Below are 25735 nucleotides of genomic sequence, written 5' to 3' on the forward strand. Positions count from 1 at the left end.
TTTTAAGAAAAAAAGAGAAAAAAAATAAACTTCTATCAGAAAATGCAGTATTATCACTGGTGTAAAAGAAATGGACCATACAAATTAATGGACGGTATGGAAGGCTTCAATCATTTTCCGTAATTATATACTATAAAAAAATTATAATTTTATTTCTAGACCCACCGACGGGGACCATCGAAATTAATGGACGGTATGGAAGGCTTCAATCATTTTCCGTAATTTATAATTTTATATCTAGACCCACCGACCCTCGACACACGGATCACCCACTACCAAATTAGACCTTCGCCAACCCAAATAATGTGAAAAAGCACGAATCATTGCACTCTAATGGGCATGGAATGACCCGTTCCACCGTAATTAAAAATAAACAGGAATGATCAATGCAGTTTCGGCGTATTTCTATATTTACCAACACTAAGCCCCCTCTAAAGAGAAAGAGAGAGAGAGAGAGAGAGAGATTCAACAATGGTATCATTGGTGCAAGAGTTTACAAGGCCAGGCACCCCAACCAAAGAGAAAACAGTGAGCCCAGTCTTCGTCCGAGGCGAGGATGAACGCCCCAAGATCAGCTACAACGACTTCAGCCAAGACATTCCAATCATCTCTCTGGCCAATCTCAACAGCTCCATCCATCGCGCTGCTATCAGTGAGCAGCTTACACAAGCCTTCGAAGAGTGGGGCATCTTCCAAGCGGTCGACCATGGCATCGACCCAGCCCTCATGGCCCAAATGACTGCCCTCACCAGGGCCTTCTTCTCCCTCCCCCTCCATGAGAAACAACGCTTCAGTATCTCTCAAGGAAAACCCGGAGGCTTCGTTGTAAGCAGCCACGTGCATGAGGACGAGGCCGTGATGGACTGGCGGGAGCTCATGATCTATATTACGTACCCGGTGCAAGCGCGAGACTACTCTCAGTGGCCTGAGAAGCCAGAGGGATGGAGAGAGGTGGTGGATGAATACAGTGCACGGCTCAGGGAATTGGGATGCAAAATTGTAGAGGTCTTGTCTCACGGGCTGGGGCTCGACAGAGAAGTCATGGTTCATGCCTGCGGACGTGTGGATCAGAGACTGGTGCTGAATTACTACCCGGAGTGCCCGCAGCCGGATATGACGCTGGGGCTGAGGCGGCACACCGATCCGGGGATTGTAACGCTGCTGCTGCAGGACCAGGTGGGGGGGTTGCAGGCGACCAAGGACGGTGGGAAGACTTGGATCACTGTGCTGCCAGTTGAGGGTGCTCTCGTTGTAAACTTAGGTGACCATGCCCATGTAAGTGCTTCACCCACCTTTACTTGCACTAACGTTTTAGGGGACGGGTTTAGAAAAGTCAGCTCCCGCTCCTTCCAAAATCCATGAATTACGCCGATAATCTTCACCACCATAATAATTATAAGTTTAAACAGAAATTATATTAAAGTTTAAAATAAATGACTTTTGATTTCACGTTCATATTGTTGTTTGACCGCTCGTATTAATTACTTTAAAATTATATATTGTAAGGTTTAAATTTTATTTTCTTTTTCAGATTCATAACTGTGATGGTTTGACCCCGCAATGACAAATCTAAAAGAAAATAAGTTTCAAAATTTTGAAAGACATTCTTAAAATTTGTTTTCATTTGGACTATTCGTTATTTCATTTATTTTTATTTTATTTTTATTTTATTTTTATTTTATTTTTATTTTATTTTTATTTTATTTTTATTTTTTTCAGATTCACAACCATAGTGATCGAGATTATCATCTTGTGACAAATTTTAGATCCAAAATCCTAGAACATGGACACATCAAAAAGCTTTTCTTGGTTGTATGGATATAAATTGTTCCCCTATTGTCCTGCTCTTAAAAGTCAAGAGAGAAAAATTTAGAGGCTCTAATTCAAATTGCTAATTTTACTTTTATATTACATAGAAGTTTTTATTAAGAAAGTTATTGATTGTGATAATAACAAGATGCAAAAGTAAGCAAATATACTATTTACTTTTTGTACAAAGATGTCATAATCACTCTTTCCCTATGATTTCAAATTGAGTGATAGTAAGAGTTCCATTAAAAAGATTCAAAATTGACAAAAAAAAAAACACTCGAACTTGGTGACTAGTCCAAGCCATCTAGTTTGACATATGATAAGTAGGAGTAATTTTGACCTCCTCGTAATAAAGATAAATGGTCTCATTGTATATAATCCCTAACACAATACCTAATTATCGTGATAAATCCGTTCTATTGAAAAACTATCGAAGTCATTATCGACAATAAAATTTATCATGATAAATTTAGAGTAATTTTAATATTTCTGAAATAACTGTCAATGAGGTAGGAGCCGTTTATTTGTGAAATGGAAAATTATAGAGGACTATGAAGGAGTCATAATCCATTAAGCCATCTTGTCCGTTGAAGTAACGGATGGTGATGGGGAGAAAAAGGTCAGCTATTGGGCTATTATCGTGTTTTGAAAGTCGTGTTAGGCCGTACTCCCTCTTCAAATTTTATCTCATTCTGAAACATGATTAAGCATCTCATTCGTGATTAGTTACCAACTCCGCTTATAATGGCCTTGTTAACTTGTAATGATGAAAATTTAATGAACAATTAGAACTGGCTCATTTTCAAGTCTCCTAGTTTTCTAGTTTCCCAATTTCTAGGTTCAATCAAACACAGGCACTAGTCTTTTTAGAATTCTAGGCTGGTCATCAGACACTCTTTATTGATTCTAGATATCACAATATCCAACTTCAGGATTTCAAAAAATATAATTTTCTTAGAAATTGCAGTTTCCAGTAATCAAATCGGCCCTAAAGCTTCGGTTTGACAGTAAATAAAGTCCTGGATCAAAATTTTATTATTTACTTTCATCAAGCTGCAGGGTAATTTATCACTAGTTAATTTTGTATTGTCTTTCATGTCTATTTATAATAGTTGTCTTCATATCACCCCTAACCATTAAATGCGAAATCAGGTGGCAATCACCCCTAACCATTAAATGCGAAATCAAGGTGGCAAAAAGTATGTTATTTATCATTCTCTTATGCCTAACACGAGTTTGTTGTAGTCTTTTTCTTCCCCTTCTATGTCCAAACTTTAATGGTTTGTGTGCAAACGTAGTTCTTGAGTAATGGCAAGTTCAAGAATGCAGACCACCAAGTGGTGGTGAACTCTGAGCAAAGCCGGATCTCGATTGCCACCTTTCATAATCCAGCTCCAGAAGCCATGGTGTATCCGCTAAAGCTGGAGGAAGGAGAGAAGGCCATACTTGATGAGCCCATAACTTTCAAAGACATGTACCGCAACAAGATGGGTCGTGATCTATAGCTTGCCTACCTCACTCAAGAAAAAAGGATCGGATTTGCCAAGCCTTTTGGGATTCCTTATTTAGATTCATCCCTTGTTCTTAGTATATGAGGGGCTTCGTTGTTACCATGCAATGTATGTGTAGTTGGTTGTACTAGGTCTTGTGCATTTCTTGTTCCAATATTAATTCTCCCTCCCTGCGAATCGAAACTGGGCTTGAGTGGTTAGCAGTTGATGTTAACTACGCTGCATCGTAAGTTCAATTTCTACTATTGAACTACTCAAAAAATATGTATTTCTCTCTCTCTCTCATACACATATGTTCCGGGGACCAATAAAGCTCCTATGTTCCGGGGACACCGAAATTTTTGGATTGTTTTCAAATCGTACAAAACTTGTAGACAAGACGAGGGATCTTCCCGATTTGAGGCACATCAAATGTGCTATGTCAAGACATATTCGCTGCTATTGTTAATAATTAGAAATACAACTCATATAAAATCATAAAAACGTATACCTTTAGACTTGATGTTTACCATCACTTCATGCCTTGATTCTTTACTTTCCTAAAAATGATTGGTAGCATCTTTGCAGATGTATCTTGGTTAATTCAAAGCTCATTTTAACTTCTCATCATTTTTTTATCTTTTAGCCAGTCTATGGTAACCTTAACTGGTAATCTTTTTAGTAAGCTTGGCAAGCTCATTTTCTGACCACATTTGCAGATGTACATTTTGAAGATAGACCAATAAGTCCACAGTAGTATTTCTGAAAATGTGATAAAATAATCTTAACTAATGTACCAATACAAAATTTCAGGAAATTAACATTAGCAACCGTTTTGACAGAATTGCACCCATGTATAGTAGAATATCCAAGCACAAAGAAATACATTAGACTTGAAGAGTTTAAATAATTGGAACACTTGTGGCTTTCTTTCTTTCTTCTTTTCTTTTCTTTTCTTTTTTTTTTCGAGTAGTTCAGTGGTAGGAATCAAACTTGAGATGCAGCGCTGTTAGACATCAGCTGCTAACAACTCAAGCCCAAGCCTTGGAGCTTTGGCAGGCAAGAATCCATAATTCCATAAATTATCGAAAGAGTGCAGATGGTGGTATTCCACCCCACATGGTTATGGTGCCACTGCAACGTAACAAACTTCAGATGGTGTAAATCATCCTGTCCACAGAGCCAAATGCGAGCTAAATTTTATTGCACCGAATAGCAATGTTGTGGCACCCAACTCAAAAAACCTCTTACGAACAACCTCTGCACAATCCTTCAGCATTCAAAAGATATAAACTTACGGAATAACACCCATCACCAAACAATGACCATCAAGACTTTTTATCATATCCCAATTCCACTTTGTTAAATTGAAATAGGGCATGGCTAATAATATCTTCTTTTTCTCTATGAATCTATAATACTATTATGTTGGTGTGCAATATTTTAGTATCTATGCATTAGGAGGTTCAATATTGTAGAACACAAGGCAATTTTGAACTCTAGCCACCATCCATCATTCAGCCCCAGATGCAACCATGCACACCTGCTAAACATGTGAAAAGGCGAGAAGGTGATGCTTTATAAGCCAACTTTTGCAGAGATGTATCACAAGAAGATGGGCATTAACCTCCAGCTACAAACAAAAATCACAGTAAAAAGTGGGAGTCCATGGTTTTACATTGCAAAACCAGATGTCTTAGTAGCAGCCCTTGTTTATAACCTCCATTTGTGCATTGGTTGCCTGTCTCTTTAACTTTGTTTTTATTTATTTTATTGTCTACTGGAATTTTATACTTAGGTTCCTCAATTCGGGGTACCCCAATGCATCACCTCTTTCCCTGGTGATTTTCGACAAAAAATAGGCAAATGTCTACTCAACTGGATTTCTAGCTCTTCCAGTGGTGCATTTGGAGGTATGCTATTGCAATCATTTTGCAGTATGGCATTGTTGGGATTGTAAAACATAACAACACTGAATGAAATGACTTTGTTACTGCTTGGTAGACTCCAAGTGAAAAACAGAATGGAACTTTTTTTTTTTATCCCCTCCACTAGTGATATATGTTTGCCAAAAGGTTACATGCTCACAAGGGATCCCTCGGGCGAAACCCAATCTAAGAGTATGGGCCCCAATTTTTGGGGATGTAACCTCTTCAACCAGTATGCTATATTTAATCTTTAAAAATAATAATAATTTAAATTGCACTATCTATGGGCTTGGAAAAAAAAATGCCTCAAGATTGAATAGAAACCATCTAATTTTTTAGGAGTGGGATCTAACTGTTAGAAAACTCAGAATGCAATCTTTTTCTCATTTGGATATAAACATCTTGCGATTTTTAGGTTGGTCCCAAAATTTCAGATCAAAAAAATCTTCTGCCCGAGGGAGTAAGTGTACAGTATATTCCCGCAGGAGACTAGTGTATGCACTATGGATGTTTAACTAATCTAAAATCACATTACTCTATTCATAAGAGTAAATGCCAAATGATAACCTCTTTCACTGGTTTCAACAGCATGTTGTCTACTTCTGACGAGTCACCAATTACCTTCATAAACAAGGACAGCCTTCAAATCAAGGTGCAAATTTTCCACAAAAGTATGATATTCTTTCTAATGAACTTGCAGACAGTTCCTCAAAGCCAAGAAACAAGGAATGAACACCAGAAGCCAAATCCCACCATGTAAAATTCACAACTTTCCAGAGCAGATACACATATTGATAAATACATGTTCCAAAGAGAGTGAACAAGAAATATGCTGCATTTACGCCAACATTCTTGATGCATAAGAATAAGTGATGGATCCAAACTTCAAGCTAGCATGAAGCCATGATCAATAAGGATAATTGACCATTTAGAAACTCAAGCCTTAAAACTTCTACCTCAAATTAGGTGCAACAAAAGCAGATGTAAATAGATTGGGCTTGCCTTGTTTGGAAATGCTCGTCTTCCTTTTTGCCGAAGAACCATGTAATTTAGGCACACCAGATTTGGAAATACTCTCATTTCCTCTTTTGGCAGAACTTCGTGTGACACGCCTATTGCCAATGTCTTCCTAGTGATATTTCAAATTAAGGAGGTTAGAGGTTAGAGAAGGCCTACATATAAAATGCAGCATACATTTCTTCAACTAATCATTAATATGTAGAAGAAAAATACAGTGCAACAAAAGAGTAACAAATGTTCCAAACAGTGTGCCAAGACTGCCCTCAGTCAAGGCACTCACCCCTTGAATGACATGAGTAACCCGGGCGAGTCCGAGTGACTTGCGCGAGTTATGCCCGAGCTAGAAGACCCCATAAGAAAGCCCTCGAGGGTGAGACAAACTGCGAAAGATGAGTGAGGGAAGAGAAAAGCAACTGGTCAAGGATAGAGCATGTGGCCAATAGAGGAAGAGAAGGGCAGGTGACAATAGAGGGTAAAAACGGAGCACATGGCTTTAAGAGGAAGCGAGGGAGAAGGCATGTGGCTAAGTCAGAGTGCATTGGGGCACATACTGAGAGAAAGGGGGAGGAGAAGAGAGAGAGAGTGTATGAGAGGGGAAAGAAGGGTGGAGGGGCGAAAATAGAGAGAACGGCTGAGAGAGAGGGAGGGAGGAAACCGAGAGAGCTGCAGAGAGAGAGAGAGAGGCTGAGAGAGCGCAAGGGATGATAACATATCGAGAGGCTGAGAGATTGGGGCTTTTCCGGCCATGGCAGATGCTTCATTGAGCTGCAGAGTAAGAGAAGACATGATGCTCATGCCTAGGGTTTCGCTCTCAGCACTTCTATCACCATTTCCCCTTTTAGAGAGAGGTAGAAGCCCAAGAGTTTGAGTAGACAGAGAAAGGAAGATTAGTTGAGTTGCAAGGAATATAGCTGCAGGGGAGGGGAAAAGTCCTGAAGGGCTGGATGGACCTACAGAAAGATGGATAGGACTGGATTGAGAGAGAGAGAGGGAGAAACAGTTTTCTCATTGTAAGAAGGAATGCGCAACTACACTTCCCATTTCTCAGGAAGGTGTACAATCTACTCGGGGCACATTTGCCTCGCCCAGAGGCCGAGCAACTCAGCCGAGTCCAAGTTGACCGCCGAGTCTCGTCACACTGTTTCCAAAGTTCAAATTAGGATAACATTGCCACAAAATCAGACCATGGGAAATGCTAGAAACATAAAAGGGAAGAAGATGCTAAAGCACCAATTACAAATGGTGACATGAACAAACATTAAGTAAATGCAGTGTAAAGCAAACTTCTCTCTTTCACCATGGCGCTTTAAAACTAGGATAAGAACTTCCATGCATGTGTGAAGAAAATGTAACAGGTAGGGAAGAGGGATGAAAAATGAAAACAAGCCACTGAAGAAAATTAAAAAATGAACTAAATATTAAGTAAACATATGCCATTATAGGAATCATGGTCTTGGTGAACAGTTTTTAAGGTATGGAAAAAATCATGGAACTATCAAATGTAAACCTTTAGTGCACCGTAATTATAAGAACTAGATCAATATTCAGCTTCATAGTTTAGCCATCCATGTCTGTAGTCATACACTAAGACAGTGGGTGTTAAAATGAAAGCCTGAGGTTGTCGAATATTGTGTCCCATGTTTTCAGTGCTAAAATAGTAAACAGTGGGTGGATCGTTAAAATCATGGGTGAGCAATCATTGAAGGAAAATAATTCCTTCCACTAAAAGTCAATACAAGCAAAAAACTTTTATGAAACTTGATAAGCATTCTTCATGATCCTCTTATACCCTGCCAGGCCAGCAGTCCCATCAAAATTTACCTTGAGAAATTCATTAAGAAGTAGATTCCAATCAATGTTCAATAAGTCGGAGGCGCGGTGGGGAATGAGGGGGGGTGGGCTGGGCCACCTAGGCGCTAAGGCGGGGGCCCAAACCCAAAAGCAGCCAGTGATTTTTTTTAAAAAAAGTTGGATCCCCCACACCTCCCCACATTTATTGTATGTACTATATAATAATAATTACACATTAATACTATATTTTTGGTTTACCAATAAATTAATAATTAATGTTACATGCAAAAAGCATTTTCGAAGTTATAATTTTTGAGTTCCCTATAAATTAATTGCTATTACATGCAAAAGGCATATTCAGTAAATTATTAATTACGAATTAATATTATTTTCTTGGTTTCCCAATAAATTAATAATCAATGTTACATGCAAAAACCACTTTCATAGTTATTATTTTTGGATTCCCAATAAATTAATTACTATCCCCTGCAAAAGGCATTTTCGATAAATTAGTAATTATAAATTAATACTATTTTTCTGGTTTCCCAACAAGCTAATTATTAATGCTATACACAAAAAGCATTTTCGTAGTTATTATTTTTGGGTTCCCAATAAATTAATTAGTATCACATGCAAAAGGCAATTTCGATAAATTAGTAATTACGAATTAATACTATATTTTTGGTTTCCCAATAAGTTAATAATTAATGTTACATAAAAAAACCATTTTTGTAGTTATTATTTTAGGATTCCCAATAAATTAATTACTATCACATGCAAAAGGCATTTTCGATAAATTAGTAATTATGGACTAAAACTAGTTTTTTGTTTTCCCAATAAATTAATAATTAATGTTACATATAAAAAGAATTTCGCAATAATTTTGGGTCCCAATAAATAAATTACTATCACATGCAAAAGAGCATGTTCGATAAATTAGTAATTACAAATTAATACTATTTTTTTATTTCCCAATAAATTAATAATTAATGTTACATGCAAAAAGCATTTTCGTAGTTATTATTTTTGTGTTCCCAATAAATTAATTCTATCACATGCAAAAGGCATTTTTGATAAATTAGTAATTCGGAATTAATACTATTTTTTTTGTTTTTCAATAAATTAATAACTAATGTTACATTCAAAAAGCATATTCATAATTATTATTTTTGGGTTCCCAATAAATTAATTACTATTAAATGCAAAAAGCATTTTCGATAAATCAGCAATTACGAATTAATATTATTTTTTTGCGATGGTAGAATGACATTATTTGCCCCTCCCAAAAAACGTTTCCACTAAACTCGTGCAAACCGTCTAGGTGGACCTTTCGTGCCTTTTCAGCCACATGGACGCCTAGTTCTAGCTGCCTAATAGTGTCCGCCTTAAGAACGCTTTGGCGTTTTCTCCAAAAAGCTGCCCAGGCAATCAGGTAGACGACTTTTTGATCATTGATTCCAATCAACTGGAGGGTGAGAATTTTGTAATTCACAATAATATTAGGAGTCACAAATTCCAATAGTCACTCCATTAACTATACCTTTGGTGATCTTGTGATGAGGCATCTGGATATTGAATGTGAGCTGAAAAAATAAGAAGACTGTACATCTCTACAATATGCCTCTGAATGCATCCCAAAGCACGCTTTCCAACACATTCTTTGAGCAAAACTTTGGAAAATGCAGAGTAACTCTCTCCCAAGTGCCACAAGTCACTCAAGAATTACACCTTTGAAAAGGTCAGCTCTGAGGAGATGTCTGTACAAAAGTTTCCCAATGGAAGATGTTATATAAAGTTAATCAAAGCGGTTCCAAAATTTGGGGAAGGACTATATTGATCCAGACGGTTGATCTGAGTCTCATGTATTTGATGTCAAACACTCAAAGCTAGTCTGACATGACCTAAAAATTGCGATCCATCTACAAAAATGGCCCTTTTTATGGACCAAGGCGTAGATGACTTGCATATAGTGACAAAAAAGCAAATTACTAATGGTTATTAGACCACTAATTCATCCAATACCACAAGAACCACACTTAAGACCATGGTTGCCAAGAGGTAGTGCAAGGGTATTGGCACCAATACTGGTATTGGGTGGCCCACTGTGCTGAAGAAGATCTCAAATATTTTTGAGACATCACAACTTCAGGACAGCAAGGTAAGATATGGGTGCAACATCAAATTGGGCATGCGCAGCCTAGGCTGCCGGGGGTCCAGGCCACCCAGCGCCTAAGCGGACGCCCAGAACCTGGGCGGCCTAGTGAAGCAGTAATTGTTTTCTTTTAATTTTCATAAAACACAAGATGTATCTCATTTTCATTGTTGCGCAAGATGCACTTTAATTGTTAAAATGGGGCTATAGGGTTTTAAGTTTCAAATGAATCTAAAATCCACCATTTTCTCCCTTTTTTAATTAAAAAGGACCCAAAAATGCCCCTGAATGAGGGGCATTTCAGCCCTTAGGCGGGGCACAGGCCCTGCGCAGCCGCCCAAGGCTGGGCGCTGGACGCCGGCCTAAGTGGGTTCCCTGGCACCTAGGCTTCCTATTTGCACCGCCTAGGCCTAGGCAAAGCGGTCAGGCTCTCTAGACCGCCTAGGTGCTGGGCAGTCTGCCTTTTAGAACATTGGGCATGCGTATGACATGGATAAGAGAAAAGTACAAAATCCACAAGATATTTATTAATTACATACACACTTGCAAACGTTTGCATGCAAGCACAAAACACCCATACAATCTATCAGGGCACTCAAACGGATGTGTGATCAGGATATGATACTGTAGAACTCTTATCCCGTACATATTATATTGGTTATACAATGTAATATTACATGAGGCAGACTACACAATACATTACATCACAATATGAATTGTTATTCATCGAAACCATCATAATAATATGCATTACGTCCTGAGCTTCAAAAAAAATATATGTATTACATCCTCAGATTTCATAATCTAGTTGGATATTACACACTTGGATTTTCAGATTTAATGGGTCGTTTGGAACCCTAGGATATGCAAATCCTTCTTTTGCATATATAGGTTTTGATGGCCTATGGTCGTCTAAGTGTAATTTTAGATATCATATCTAGGATATCTGCATCCTCAAAACCATTCATACACATCATTTGCTCATTCCAAAAAAAATTTCGAATGAACAAATGCAATTGCTCATTCCAAAAAAAATTTAGAATGAACAAATGCAAGCTTTTGCGAAAGCTTCCTTTTGCATTGAGGCACACATGCATCTTTTCCCTTTTCTTTTTCGCTCCTCATTATAATAATATTTTTTATAATTATAATATACATATTTAATACTTATTATTGCTTATAATATAAGGAAAATTCATCAACATACCCATTAGAGATACACTATTTAACATTTTACATATTTGTATCTATTACAACTCATGATCAAGTGTCTTTTCATGGGTTTTTTAAAATAAAATCAAACAATATAAGTAAAATAGGTGGGCTGGCTATGTGTGCATAGACCCAGTACAGCACGTGTTAAGAGGTGCGAGTTCCTTCAAGTGAAAGGCTCAAAAAAGGCAAGGGGTAGATACCCAATAGGATATGGTGGGAAGTAGTGAGAAAAGATATAGGGACTTATGGCCTCACTGAGGGTCATCATTATCGTCAAATCCTTTTCTCAACTAATTGGTTTCGGCTACACGAATCATAATCCGTCATTCTGCTCTATTAAGGGTCTCATCGATCAAAACTGGTCGTTTGTAAACAACATGCACCACGATACCTTATCTTGTAGGTGCCTAGTTAAGTCGTCCATAATTAAAACAAAGAGGTATGGGCTCAATGCTAACCCCTGATGTAGACCTATTGTTACTGAGAACTCACTCGACTCACCAGTAGTTGTTCGTACACTAGTTAGCACTCTCTCCTACATATTTCTCACCAAGTTGATATAGTGTTTGGAGACTCATTTCTTTTCCAACACCAATGTAAAGGCTAGCATAAGCTTTCTCTAGATCAATAAAGACCATGTGAAGGTCTTTCCCCTTATCCCTAAATTTCTCAATCAGTTGCCTAAGTAGGAAAATGGTCTCAATTGTTGACCTCCCTAGCATTAAACCGAATTGTTCTTCTGATAAGTTTGATGCCTTAGTCGTTGCTCAATCACTATCTCCCACGACTTCATAGTGTGGTTCATAAGTTTGATTCCTTGATAGTTCGCACCAATGGTTTAAAAAACAGATCGGTGCCCCGGATCGAGCACCTCAAAAATCCATCTAGATCGGGAATCGACCGAATCAGTCGGATTAAGCCTAAAAAAAACCAAAAAAAAATTATTAAAAATCATTATAAATGTTGTTTTTTAAGAATCCAATAAGAAATGGGGGTACTACGCTAAGAACTTCATTTTTTTCATCAATATGTGAATATTGAGATGTTCTTTCCCTGCATGAATGAATTTAAATTTTATCTTATAATATCAGCTATTTTTTAAAAAAAATTACTTACAGCTATAATAAAAATAATACATTATATAATTTATAATGTTAATAAATAAATAAATAAAATACAAGATTTGATTATCAATGTACAATCATTAATTTAAATTTTGTCTTATAATATCATCTATTTTTTAAAAAAAATTATTTACGGCTATAATAAAAATAATACATTATATAATTTATAATGTAAATAAATAAATAAATAAAATACAAGATTTGATTATCAATGTATAATTATTAATTACAATATTGTAATAAACAAAGGTGTGACCCGTACAAATAAATAAATCTACAAAAGTATAGAATTTAAAAACGTAAATTTGTAATTGTATTATAATAAAATTAGAAAAAAAAATAACTATCATACTTGCAATATGGGATAATTGACAAAGCAACTTTCAAATAGACTTTAAAGTGGTTTGGGCTAGTGTTATTTTTTTCTCTTAAAATGTCTCATAATCTAATGATCAATAAATTAGTATTAATATTATTTTTTATAGTTCTAATATCCTATGAGCTAGTACTATTTTTTTTCTTTTTCTAATAGCTATACACACTTCAACGGTTCTAGAGAGAGTTTTGGTGGAGCCGTTTTTTTTTTTTTTTTGGTAATTATGGAGGCGTTCTCCAATTGACCAAATCGCGAGAGAGACAATGTAGGCGTGAAAGAGTTTGGTGGACAGAGAGAGTGCAAGAGTTGGGGAGGCGTCAAACCCGCTCATTTGTTATGTAATATGTATCCCACATCGTTGAAGTGTGGGAGGGGAAGGAGTGGAAGGGGCTATAAAACAGAGACAAGATGACTTAAAGGAGTTATATTTGCACTTGGAGCAATGACGCAGGTAGTGAAGCATTATCAAGGCGCCTTACTGTGCTGTGCAGAGATTTTTTCAATAAAAAAAGTCAAACGTGCAGTGATTTTTTCAATAAAAAAAGTCAAACGTGCAGTGATTTTTTCAATAAAAAAAGTCAAAGAAAAAGGTAACCGCTCCGGTACCTTTTTCTTATTGGATCGAGCGGTATCACTGATATCTGATCCGGATCGCCCCGATTCCGGATTGGATCGGCAATTTTTAAAACATTGGTTCGCACAATTGTGCATGTCTCCTTTGTTCTTCCTTTGTTCTTGTATATAGGTACCACAGTAGTTTTTCTCCATTCATCTTGTATTTTCTTTGTCCTCAATACCTTGTTGAACAGCCTAGCTAGTCAGCCAATGTCAATATCCCCATACTTCCAAACCTCTATCGGATTACCATATGGCCCTAAAGCCTTGACTATCTTCATCAACTTCAAAGGTTTTTCCACTTTCGATATTCTAATCCTACAAAGGTATCATTGATTTCTACGCTCATTTTTAACCATTATGTTCCTATTATGTTCGTCATTTAGTAATTTTTTAAAATAAACTCTCTACCTTTCGTTGACCTCTTCATCCTTCACCAAGAACCTTTCATCATCACTCTTAATGCATTTGTTATGGTCTAGATCCCTACACCTTTTGTCTCTCATTTTTTCTAATTCGACGACATTTTTCACCTCTTTCTCATTCCCAGTTTATTGTATAAACTATCATTTGTGTTAAGTTTAGCCTTACTATTTATTTTTCTACTTAAAAGTTACTTACAATTAACCTTAACAGTGTTTCAAAAGGCAGACCGCCCAACGGTTGGGCGGCCTCCTAGGCTGTTCTGATGGCCTGGACATCACCCTGGCCTAGGCACCCAAAAAAAGCGAATATCCCTGGGCGCCCGCTTCGGTACCCGAAACCCGCCTAAGCGGCCGCCTGAAGCCGCCTAGGCGGTCGCCCAGGGGCGGAAATACCCCTCATTGAGGGTATTTTTTTGTCATTTTTTTAACACAAAGTGCAAAATTGTAGGTTTTGGGTGAAACCTAAAACCCAGTAGAGCCTATTTTAGAGGGATAAAAGCCCAAAAAAAAATTCCATTGGGCCGCCCAGGTTTTAGGTGCCCACCTAAGCGCTGGGCGGCTTGGACCCCTTGACCGCCTAGGTGCCGCTTAACGCTTTTTGAAACACTGAACCTTAATAAAAAAATAAAAATACAACCATAAAAAATAAAAAAATAATTAAATCCCCTAAAAATTGAGAAGAATAAAAATACGGAATCCATCCATCTCTCAATGTGCATCATATTCATATTTTTATTTGAATAATGATACAAATTCCAGAGTGTGTGTGTGTGTGTGTTTGTGTGTGAGAGAGAGGGATATAAGGAACGTAAACCAAAATTTGATCAACAAATATTCCACAAAATAGGATCTGAACCGGCTAATTTGCTTCTCAGATCATAGATAGCTTATTTCTAACAAATCATTTGATTTAGAGAAATACTAATATGTAATCAGCAAATTATGAAATGAACCTCAAAACTGGTTCAACAGCAAACTGGCAACACCTATTTTTACATTTAGATTAGCCAAACATGGGAGGATTTGTTATATGCTACGTTGGTCTAGAAGCTACTCAAACAACAGTGTTCCTAAAACCATGTTTTACAATTACTAGAATCTGTATACTCAAGATTGGATGCATAACCAAGTACTTGCAAATATCAGGTCCCAAATGATGCATAAGTTCATGTTGACTCAAAAAGGTTGGTACCATTTGAATTACAGAGTTAATAAGTAAGCTTATTGACTGAATAATGGATCTAGAAGGTAATTACATAATAGTGACCCATGGCTAGTTGACATAATTGTCCAAAAAGCTATAGAAATGAGGTGTATCTAAAGACTGTAAGAATGCAAATAAACAGATTTTCAAGATAAACATAATGTAACATGATATACATATTAATGTTCACAAACTACTGGAGTTGACACAGACTCAGATAACTCGTCCTCAACAGTACCAAGGCTAGAACAATGTACATATCATGTACAGTACTGGGGCAAGTACTGTACAGACTCTCTTGTGCACTATAAAACTAGGGATGACTCGTCCAAGTTTCACAATACCATTTATATTGAGATTGGACTGATGAGCCGAACCAGTGAGCGCACCAGTTCAGACAGACCGGCTGGACTAGTGTATTTATTTAAATCAACAATATCCCAATCACTTCAATACATATATGAAGGAATATACACAATAGTTTTTTACTTCTTCACACAAACTCTTTGTTGCATAATATGAAACCATATGTTGTAATAATCTGTCATCAAATTTCTTATAATTTTTTGTGGGGTTTAGCCAAATTTCTTAATTTCTTATAGTTAATCTCCAACTAAAACATGCCACCCCTAATTTGCAATGATCCCTGGCACATTTAGTACCACATATCATCGAGATTGATCCTTTTTATCATCAACAATCAACTCAAAATTACGTTTAAAGAATAAAGAAGCCATCTTTCTAAAATAATCAATAGAAATCACAACTCAATTGCTCAAATTAACCATTAGTGATGGAGGGAAAAATTATACTGATTTTAATTTTTATTTAATGCTAAAGGATATGTATTTTAATTTTAGTTTTAGGATTTTAGTTTTTTAGAAATTCTAGGGTTTTTATAGTTTTTTTATTTATTTCATGAGTACCATTCACAATTACTATTCGTGAATATTGTTCACAGGTACTGTTCATAAGAGTAAAATTGTCATTATAAAATTTAAGTTTAAGTTAAGATATATAGGTCTTTTTAATCATTATATGGACACGTAATGTCTTTGAACATTTAATTATACCATATAAGAGGTGTGTGGTTTGACAAATTTTAGAAACTGAAAGAGAGAAAAACTTAAGATTTGGAACCCTAGCTTGGGGTATGGAGAAGAAACTCTAGGTTTTTTTTAATTATGCTTGTATTTCGCTTGTTCCTTGCTAATATTTACTATTCCCTCAAATTCTCCTACTTCAAATTGGTATCAGAGCCCACGATCTACACAAAATATTGTAGCAGTGTAAGGAGTTATTGTAGCACTATATGGAATTACTATAGCATCAATTTTTTGTTGCCCTAAGTCAACAACAAAGCGGGAGTGGTTATAGTGGGAGTCTAGGATTTCCTAATTTTCGCTTAAGTGTTATCAAAACAACCTAGATCTTGCCTATTTCAGCAGTGTTTTTGTTGATGATTTTCCTAAGTTTTGTGATTTCAGTGAACTAATGGCAGCGAGAAGGGGCCGTAGAAGGGGACTTTTATAGATCCACTCTGTGATCCCATAGATGACAGAATTAAGGAACTTCAAAGGCAAATACAACAGTTGATGCAGGAGTTCACAAGCCTCAATAATGGGCAAGACAGTGATCTTTCAGCTCAAGAGGATCTCGAGTACAAACCTTTTCACTTTCGTGATCCGCGTGGGAGTCGAGTGATGAGGCTAGTGACAAAGGACCTAAATGTAGGGAACATCACTCTAGGGTTTTCGATATGGAGGATGAGATTTTTTATTTTGACACAGATTGTATCAAAAATCAACAAGATGTAGATTGGGATCTGCCACCAATCTTCGACACATACTTAGATGAAGAACATGATCTTGTAGGAGATCCAATCTACAATTATGATCAAGATTTTGTGGTTGAATTGGTATTTGACGAGGAAAAAGATTAAGGACTCAAATGAGAATTAATAGGTGAAGTTGTTGGTTTACTCGTTGATCTCAAGGATGCACCAGTGGTGTGTTCTAGAGTTTAGTTTGGACAAATTCAACAAGGTTACATGGCTGAAGTGATCAAATTTCAACAAATTTATGTGATTAAAAATAGGCCCTTTCCTTGAGGGTTTCTCAGTTCTATTGCACAACCATTGTGTTTTGATTAGTGCAATAACTCATAAGTGCCAAGATCGTGTTTACAATATTCGAGTTGAAGAATGTTGCCAAACTAGCACCAATTTCATCTTAACATATTTCAAAACTCGATGACGAGTTTTCTCCAACCAGAAGAGAATGATGAAGGGCCAACTTATACTTATTTTTAATTTTTATTCAATTGTAAAAAATTTTAATTTTAATTTTAATTTTAGAATTTATTTTTAGGATTTTTAGTTTTTTGGGCATTCTAAGGTTTTTTATTTTTTATTTATTTATAATACTATTCACAAGTACTATTCACGAATATTGTTCATGAGTACTGTTCATAGGGGTAAAACTGTCTTTATAAAATTTTAGTTTAAGTTAGGATATATAGGTTATTTTACTCATTGTATAGATATGTAATGTTTTTGAACATTGAATTATAATATATAAGAGGTGTCGGGCATTGAGAGAGTCAATTCCACATGATTTTTAAAAATTGAAAGAGAAAAAGCTTAGGCTTTTGGAGCCCTAGCTTGGGGTATGGAGAAGAAACCCTAAGTTGCTTTCAATTATGCTTGTGTTTGGCTTGTTCCTTGCTGATTTTATTGTTCCCTCAAAGTTTTTCCACACCAATTAATTGCTCCCAATTAACCATCAATTTTCATTAGATCAGCCAAAAATCAGTGATACATGTGTGGGTGGGGGGTGGGGGGTGGGGGGAGGGGGAGGAGGAGGGGGGAGGGGGGGTTTGGGTTGCATGGGTGGGTGGGGGAAGTACTTTTTTGCCCATGGGTGAGGGCATTTTTCTGCCCTCGACCAAGTTTTTCCAAGGCGCCGCCTAGGCATTCTGCCCGGCCGCCTAGGCAGCTGAATTTTTTAACATTGAACTAGATTATTGTCTAATCTATTATCTATCTATTAGATGCATTAGATTTGAGAAAAAAACAGATTTGCAATATATTTTAGCTCAAATAATTTGGCCAAGTTTTTGACAGATCTCAAAAATTCCAATTCCTTCGCAAGCAATGGTCGATCTTAGTTGAAATTTGATCCTTAAGCCAATTTATTGCGTTCTTGATCCAACAACAGACGTTATTTTCACAACTCAAAGAAAAAAAGAAGAAAAAGGATTTGAGAGATTTGAATTTTGTATTTACTATACATCTAAATTTTCCAAGAGCTTGAATGTCCTAGATCCAAAATTGAAATATAAAACTGGTCTGGTAATTTTGTTTGGGGGTGTCTAAGCGTGGCCAGGATCATTTCAATTCCATTAGTAATGAGGATTCGGAATATCACACATGGATATGGGAGGCATCAATTTGCATCAAATGTGCAGATCAAGGGTAGGCCTCAAAATTTTGGGCACGCTTCATTTTTATCAATTTAAATCCATATATTTGCTTTTTTACTAGGTCAATTATAATCGCTTTATATATAATTATGTATATAAATTTTATTTTTATATTTTTGTAAAATTTTCTGTTTCTTTCTTTTTTTCCTACTTTTCCAATTTTTGGAATTTTCTGATTGTTTTCAAAATAAGATCAATGTTTCATATTTCATGTTTTCTATACTTTTTTATTTTGTCCAATTTTTGTATTTTTACTGATATTTAGGGATTTTTTGGCATTTTTTGCTTTTTTTTTCTGCCTTTTTGTGGTCTCAGGCTGGACTTGGGCAAGTCAACTTGGTCTCGCCTGAGTCACTCAGCTCGTCTAGGGCTTGAGCTCCGAGCCCAAGGTGTGGAAATTGAACATTTATGCATAAGCATAATCTTTTGGCTAGCTTATTATATACATGATTATATGCATACACAAGGATATGTGCATCCTTCAGTACGTGTATATGTACCGATCTATATGATGTGCATGGAGCTTTAATTCTCAAGCACTTGTTTGGGTTATCTATTAGTGGATACAGGCTTGTATCGAGTAATCTCTTTGGGTAATGCATTGCATCTCATATATTTATATGATGCAGTCAATGATTGCATGATACACACTAAAAGAATTATACATATATACTTTGGTTTGTCAGAAAACAGATAGACATGATTGTGTGCGTATAATATTGATCAAGACACAATTTTACTAAGATAATGCATTTGACATATGTAGGAGATTGTAAATTGGTATGTCCCATATAAGGAACATATTTGTAAGTAAACTACCCCCAAATGCAGTAGTTTTAAAACAAGTATGCCACTATAGAATGCACGTACTCAAACTGTGCTTCTAGGTAAACACAGGTCTAAGAACCACAGGTGACCCCAACTGAGTGTATATGGTAATAGGTGACAAACTTTTGTGCATTTAATTTCAATCTTAGTAAAGTTATGAGTTTCATCATAATTTTTAGTGGTTTCACATTTATGTTTAATTTTGTTTACTTTCGTTAAACCAAGTCAACAATTGAACAACTTACTCATTGGTTAGAGCATCAACTAATTTGAGAGGAGTCAGTTAATTATGAGTTTCACAAGTAATTCCATGCCATTGTCATGTGAAATCACTGTTCACTTTAATATATGAGATATGCTCATTTTCAAATCACACACCAATTTATAAAAAAAAACATTGAAAAGAATCTAGCCATATATCAAAGAGTATTTTAAAATTGAAGAAATCAGAAGCTTAACACTCTAGAACTTACAAATTCATTTAATTATGTTCTACAGAAGGAATAACAGTAGAAAACATACTGACCAATAATTATTCAGAATATTTTAGCATTAAGAAAATATCTTACTGGCCCCCAACGTTTTCCGTCATTCATGATAGCTGTTCCCATTTATACTCTATCAAGCAGCTTTAAAAAGGCTTAAAAGGTTTCATCCAACCCCTGATTCCCTTTCTCCTTTAATTTTATATATTCATTCTTTTAATCAACCCAAACAGTTTCCCCAAACCCACATGGGTCCATTCTTTTAACCTAGTACTCTCTACCCATGTAGCCCACTCCTGAACCTCTCGCTTTCAACTCTTTTCAACCAGCCGTTGAACTACCTACCTCTCTCTCTCTCTCTCTCTCTCTCTCTCTCTCTCTCTCAGTTTCTTGGCTCTCCTCAATTGGGTTTTTCCTCAATTAGAAGAACTAAGCTTCTTGAACCTCTGCCATGCCAAATGAAGAGAAAAACCCTCAAACCCTGCCAGTGCTATTGCTTCCTCATTCACCATTGCTTATGCTAATCTCATGAAACTGGGGACTTTGAGCCAACATCCACCACAGCTTGTGCTAATCTCAATGAAATTGGGGATTTTGTGCCAATATTTCCAGGACGGTTACATAAAGTTGCCTTTCAATTGAAGAGTTCAAGGAAAATGATCGCCTCACTGGTTGAAAATTTCGAAAATCAAAACCATGCTCCAATTCTCGCACAAAAAACCACCATGAAAATGGGTTCTGAATTTGGGTTTCATTTGTAATGTTTGCTGAAACTTGTGGTTTTGAGATTATGCATCTACGCAATGGACAATTTGGGTGGGTTTGGGGGCATGTATCAATGCAATATGTATGGAAAGCATGGATACATGGGAAAGATACTCAATCTCTCTCCATCTCTAAACACATTCAAACTCGTTTAAACAAATGATACAGTCATAGGATTGATTCTGCCAAAGTGAGAAACCCATCTCCCTTTCTGTAGTGAGAAGAGTGGGATCAATTGGATCACAGATTCTTTGAGACCAAGAGAGGTTCAGAGTGATGGGTATGTGATCTAAGAGGGTTTGGGGCCATGTACCAATCAATGTGTATGGAAAGCATGGATACATTTGGGAAAGATTCTCAATCTCTCTCCATCTCTAAACTCATTCCCACTCATTTAAACAAATGATACAATCATACAATTCAGCCAAAGTGACAAACCCATCTCCCCTTATGTAGTGACAAAGACGGATAATTGGATCACGGATTCTTCGAATCCACGGCTTTGAGCAGGGGTGGAGACCATGAGAGGCTCAGAGTGAGAAAGAGTTGAAGACAGAAGCAAAATGTAACTGGTGAGAAGGAAGACCCATTTAAGAGCCAATACCAATTGGGAAAGACAAGAAATTATGATGAAATCCGCTCAAAAGCCATAAAAATGGTAAACTTTAGTGGCAGAGCAGAAACCCATTTGAGGAAAGACAAAAAACTGATAGAGTTAAAGAGAAAGAGAGAAAGAGAAAGAGAGAGAGAGAGAGAGAGAGAGAGAGAGAGAGAGAGGGGAGAGAGGAGTGCATGTGTTCACTGGCTGGCCGAGAAGGGTTGAGAGAAAGAGAGACGGTCAGGAGTGGGTTGATTGGGGCCGGTTAGCGGTTAAAGGAACAGTGAGAGAGGTAAAGGGATATTGTTCAGGGTGATTCAAAAGAGTAAATTTATAAACTTAAAAGAGAGGGGATGCTGGGTGAAACCTTTTTTTTTTTTTTTTAACACCGCCAAATAGAAAATAGAAGGGAGGGGCTGTCATGAAATGAAGGAAATTTTTCTGGGTGCCTGTAAGATATTTTCCATTTAGCTTTTCTCTTAAAAAAAGAAGCAATTTAACCACTACTAAAATCATCTCATTTAAAAAAGGAGAGAGAGAGAGAGAGAGAGAGAGAAAAGGGGGCACTAGAGGGGGGGAGGGGAGAGAGAGAGAGGGAGGGAGAGAGAGAGAGAGAAGAGAGAGAGAGAGAGAGAGAGAGAGAATTTAACAAATAGCAGATGATCTCATCCTCATTACCCCATTTCCAATGCCCTCTTCTTTCCGTAATGCTGGTGTCTTCAAAGACTGCTTTGGCACTCTAGCATCCTCTACCTTATGTTTATCACAGCTCTGACCACAATCAAAGCATCAGGTTACAAGTAATTCAGGAAGATCGAAGTCCAACCAGAAAAAGCAACAAATAACTGCCGGAGCCAGTGCTTACTTTAAGAAATGGTTCGGCTACTGGATCTTGAATAACTGCTCTCTCCATTTCTTCAGTCAAGTTCCGTTGAACTAATCCAAGAGGATCACCGTTTTCCTTAACGGGGTGCTGACATTTTGATGCAAAAGGAATGATAACAGTCTAAACATGTGCAATAAGAAATTCGAGAACATAAAATACTCTCTATTTCACAACATATGCGCATGGAATTAAGATACTCTCTATTTCACAACATATGAGTATGGAATTAAGCACGGAAAAAAAGAAAAAAGAATTAAGCAGAGAAACAATACATTCTGTTTATTGAGTTGATCCTTCAGATCTGCACAAAGCATCCTTAAGTGCTCATTCTCAACATGCATGATCTCCGTCTGCTTCGACAGTTCGTTTAATCGAACAATCAAATCTTTCTTAGATGTCTTATCATTGAGATCATTATCCTGTTCAAGCAAATCACGTGCCCATAGGACAACATGAATCAAGCAAGCAAATCAGTATTTCAAAGATAACAAATTGCTCAAACCAAAAATAAAAAAGAAAAAAGATAAGCTCAAGATTCATGATAAGGTGGCGTAAAGTTTTACGCTTACTGCCTACTTAACGCAACCCAGCTCCTTTACTTGGGCTTGGGCTTGGGACAAGTTAAGAGAAGTTTAAGGTCCTCACTTTTATTACCCGGGTTTCAATGCATATAGAGGAAATTTTTAGATTATATAAACTCAAGCACCAGACACATAATAATCGACCAATAAGTCACAAGCAAAATATAGACATGTCACAAAAGGAAAGCACTCCATAACAAACATGCATTATGCAACATTCCTTAGAATTATTGGGCTAGAGAAAAACAATATTAATTCAGTAATAGAAAGAACAATATAACCATTGGGCCAGAGAAAATCATAGTCCATTGGGATCACTAAATTCCAATGAAATGATTAAAATAGATGGAGAGCGGGAACCAACATAGAAGGACATGAGCCCCATGTTGGGCCACACACTATCCATTACAGCCCATCAATTGCTTGGTGATGATGACACCAATGGACTACAAATCACCAAAGACCATAGGAAAATAGTATATAAGCATTAGATTCTTTGGTAATTATACCTTCTTACTGACAGTGTAGGAGGCTTCTAGTCCATCAGCCTGCTTGTCAACAAGTAGAATCTTCCTTCTACTACCCCTTTCCTCTTTATCCAAGGAGCAGATATCCAAATCCTCCTCAGATCCCACTTTTTTGTTTTTCGTTGACACCAATTCATGTGATAATCTACTCAATTCTTTGTTAAGCTTATCTAACTCAGCTTTACTCTCAGCTAGATCACTCTTCAACTTGATGACAATAGCATCCTTCTCGTCTAATGTAGACTGCAACTTCTCCAAATTATGACCAAACTTTTCAGTAGTTTCATTAGCCAGCTCTAGCTCCTTCTCCTTACCTTTTAAGCGACCAATGTAGTCTTCCTCCATCCTTTTCATTTGATCCCAAACAAAATTCCTTTCCAATAAAAGTGCTGAGACATCACGGTTCTTCTTTAAGTTCAATTTTTCACATTCAGAACTAAGTTTTCTTAGCTCTGCCTGCAACTTATTGGAACTTTGATCTGTTTTCTTTGAAGAACTTCTTCCTTGATTAACTCCACCTTCCCCTTTTTCGGTCCCAGAGACATGTCCTTGTCGGTCACACTAGATAAACAATTCAAAGCTTTTAGTGAATACCACAAAAAAAGATACTCCAGAAAAGGAAAATGCCTAATACAGGAAACTTATACATATCATGAATGTTTTCAACACAATGAAGGATATAATTCAAGGGTCTGGGCTTACTGTTTTCTCACTTAGACAATTGGTGCAAAACAGCTGGTCCTCCAAATCGCTCTCTGCATACTCTAATCCATGGAAAAGAATACAAAAATGAATAAGTGTCAGTCAGACTATCATTAATACCATTGAATATGATGGGAACTCGAAATTTATGGCCTCAAGAAAGCTCCTGGGAACATGCACATGCTTGATTAGCCAGCCAAGAGGCTTCAAAAGCATTTAGTTGTATCAAGCTAAGAAAGTGTGAGTTCAGAACAAACCCAAAACCAATTCCAAATTTCAGGAAGTTCAATGCACAATATATTTAAAAAAACCCAAGATAGTTAGACTGTTAGAGGTACCAAATACCCATAGACATTGAAGAAAAAGAGATATAACAGTTCCTCATATTATCTAAAAACTTCTTTGTACAAATTATAATTGGGGGAAATTCAAAAAAACAAAAAAAACAAAGGAAGCCCCAAATGAAAATCATGACCAGATAGACAGAAACCTTATGCATTATTTGGGAATGGAGCATACCTAACTTCAATTTACAAAGATGAGCCTCCTTCTCTTTCATCGTTATCAAGTGATCCATCTTGGCCATGTCTACAGCACGACCAAAATTGGCCATCGTTAAAGCTCTTTCCATCTAAAAAGAACAATGTATGAAACTCCTCAATAGATGGGTAAAGAGAGAGATTGAAAAGGATAGATGGGTAGGGTGAGAAATATTTTAAGAACAAAAAACAAATGGAAAACCTGAGAAATCTGGAGCTCGAACTGGTGGATCTCAGAGACCCAGAGCTTGTGCTGGACCTTGAGTCTCTCTTCTAAAAGCTTCCTTTCATCCGCAAAGAACTCGAGTTGAGATTGCTTCACTTTCAAAAGACGAATTAGAGATTTTAATAGGGTTCGGCCATGGATAGAAGAAAGTGGGTCTGAAGCGGAAGTGACACAGACCCCTTCCTCCATTATAGAGTCTCAGCTCTAAGCTTTCTTACCAATTGAATCGAAGGAAAACTCAGGAAAGAAAAACCCAACTCTCTTTCTCTCTCCTGTATTTTAGTGTTAGAAAAAAAGAACGCCGTAAGGCAAAAGAAAGCCCAAATCCCTCTCTTCCTGTACTTCAATGGAAATGAAGGAACGCTTAAGGGAAACAAAAACCCAAACCCCTCTTTCTCTCTCCTCTGCTTCAATGAAATGAAGGAAAGCTCGAGGAAAAAAACCCCCAAATCCCTCAACTGTAATTAAATAGAAATGGAGCAAAGGTTAAAGAAAACAAATCCTCAAATCCTCTTTGTATCTCCTGTTACTTCAGTGAAACTGAAGGAAAGCTCGAGGGAAAGGAAAACCCCAAAAGTTTTATTCGCTCTCCTGAACTTCAATGGAAATGGATGGGAGCGAATGGATCTTTCTTTCTCTCTCTACAGTAGATTTTAAATGAAAACAGAGAGGGAAGTTTGCAGATTCAAATCCCAACGGGTTTGCGCTGCCTTCTCGATCAAGAGAGAGAGAGAGTGCTTCTCACTTTTCAAAGTTCCTCAAACCCTGGTTTCCGTATGTCACTAATCCTACAAAAAGAAAGTGATCCGTAACCTACCGTTATAGCCTCCAATCCAATAGAAAATTACCATATTGCCATCGGTTTCAAAATGAGGTTGTTTAAAGGTGTACGAATGCAATGAGAACACTTGACTGGTTACAGTCGGTTGACATTATCCTATCCGTCAAATTTGAACAAGGACG

General features: G+C 36.9%; 2 protein-coding genes across 8 annotated transcripts; one reads left to right on the forward strand and one right to left on the reverse strand.

Moving 5' to 3' along the window:
* The first annotated feature begins 416 nt into the window (after window positions 1-416).
* On the forward strand, window positions 417-3661 carry LOC18441761 (naringenin,2-oxoglutarate 3-dioxygenase). The gene is made up of 2 exons (XM_011627818.3): window positions 417-1275; window positions 3111-3661. The coding sequence occupies exons 1-2, from the start codon at window positions 472-474 to the stop codon at window positions 3315-3317; spliced, it is 1011 nt and encodes a 336-aa protein (XP_011626120.1). The 5' UTR covers window positions 417-471; the 3' UTR covers window positions 3318-3661.
* Window positions 3662-4061: 400 nt separating this feature from the next.
* Window positions 4062-25735, reverse strand: LOC18441760 (uncharacterized). Of its 7 annotated transcripts, none has more exons than XR_016040195.1 (10): window positions 24749-25735; window positions 24527-24638; window positions 24008-24069; window positions 23288-23866; window positions 22470-22616; window positions 22177-22284; window positions 21990-22082; window positions 9582-9798; window positions 6233-6359; window positions 4062-4472 (listed from the first exon to the last, which is right to left on the reverse strand). XR_016040195.1 is itself a non-coding variant. In XM_020671795.2 (9 exons), the coding sequence occupies exons 1-9, from the start codon at window positions 24959-24961 to the stop codon at window positions 4468-4470; spliced, it is 1446 nt and encodes a 481-aa protein (XP_020527454.1). In that variant the 5' UTR covers window positions 24962-25735; the 3' UTR covers window positions 4062-4467. The 7 variants fall into 7 exon arrangements, 3 of the variants coding, with proteins under 3 accessions (XP_020527454.1, XP_006852048.3, XP_088702110.1); XR_016040194.1 differs by having other exon boundaries at window positions 4062-4562; XR_016040193.1 differs by lacking the exon at window positions 9582-9798 and adding an exon at window positions 6531-7388 and having other exon boundaries at window positions 4229-4472.

The sequence above is a fragment of the Amborella trichopoda genome, chromosome 9, assembly GCF_054954075.1.
Source record: "Amborella trichopoda isolate Santa Cruz 75 chromosome 9, AtrichopodaSantaCruz75HAP2 v2.0, whole genome shotgun sequence".
Taxonomy (NCBI): Eukaryota; Viridiplantae; Streptophyta; class Magnoliopsida; order Amborellales; family Amborellaceae; genus Amborella; species Amborella trichopoda.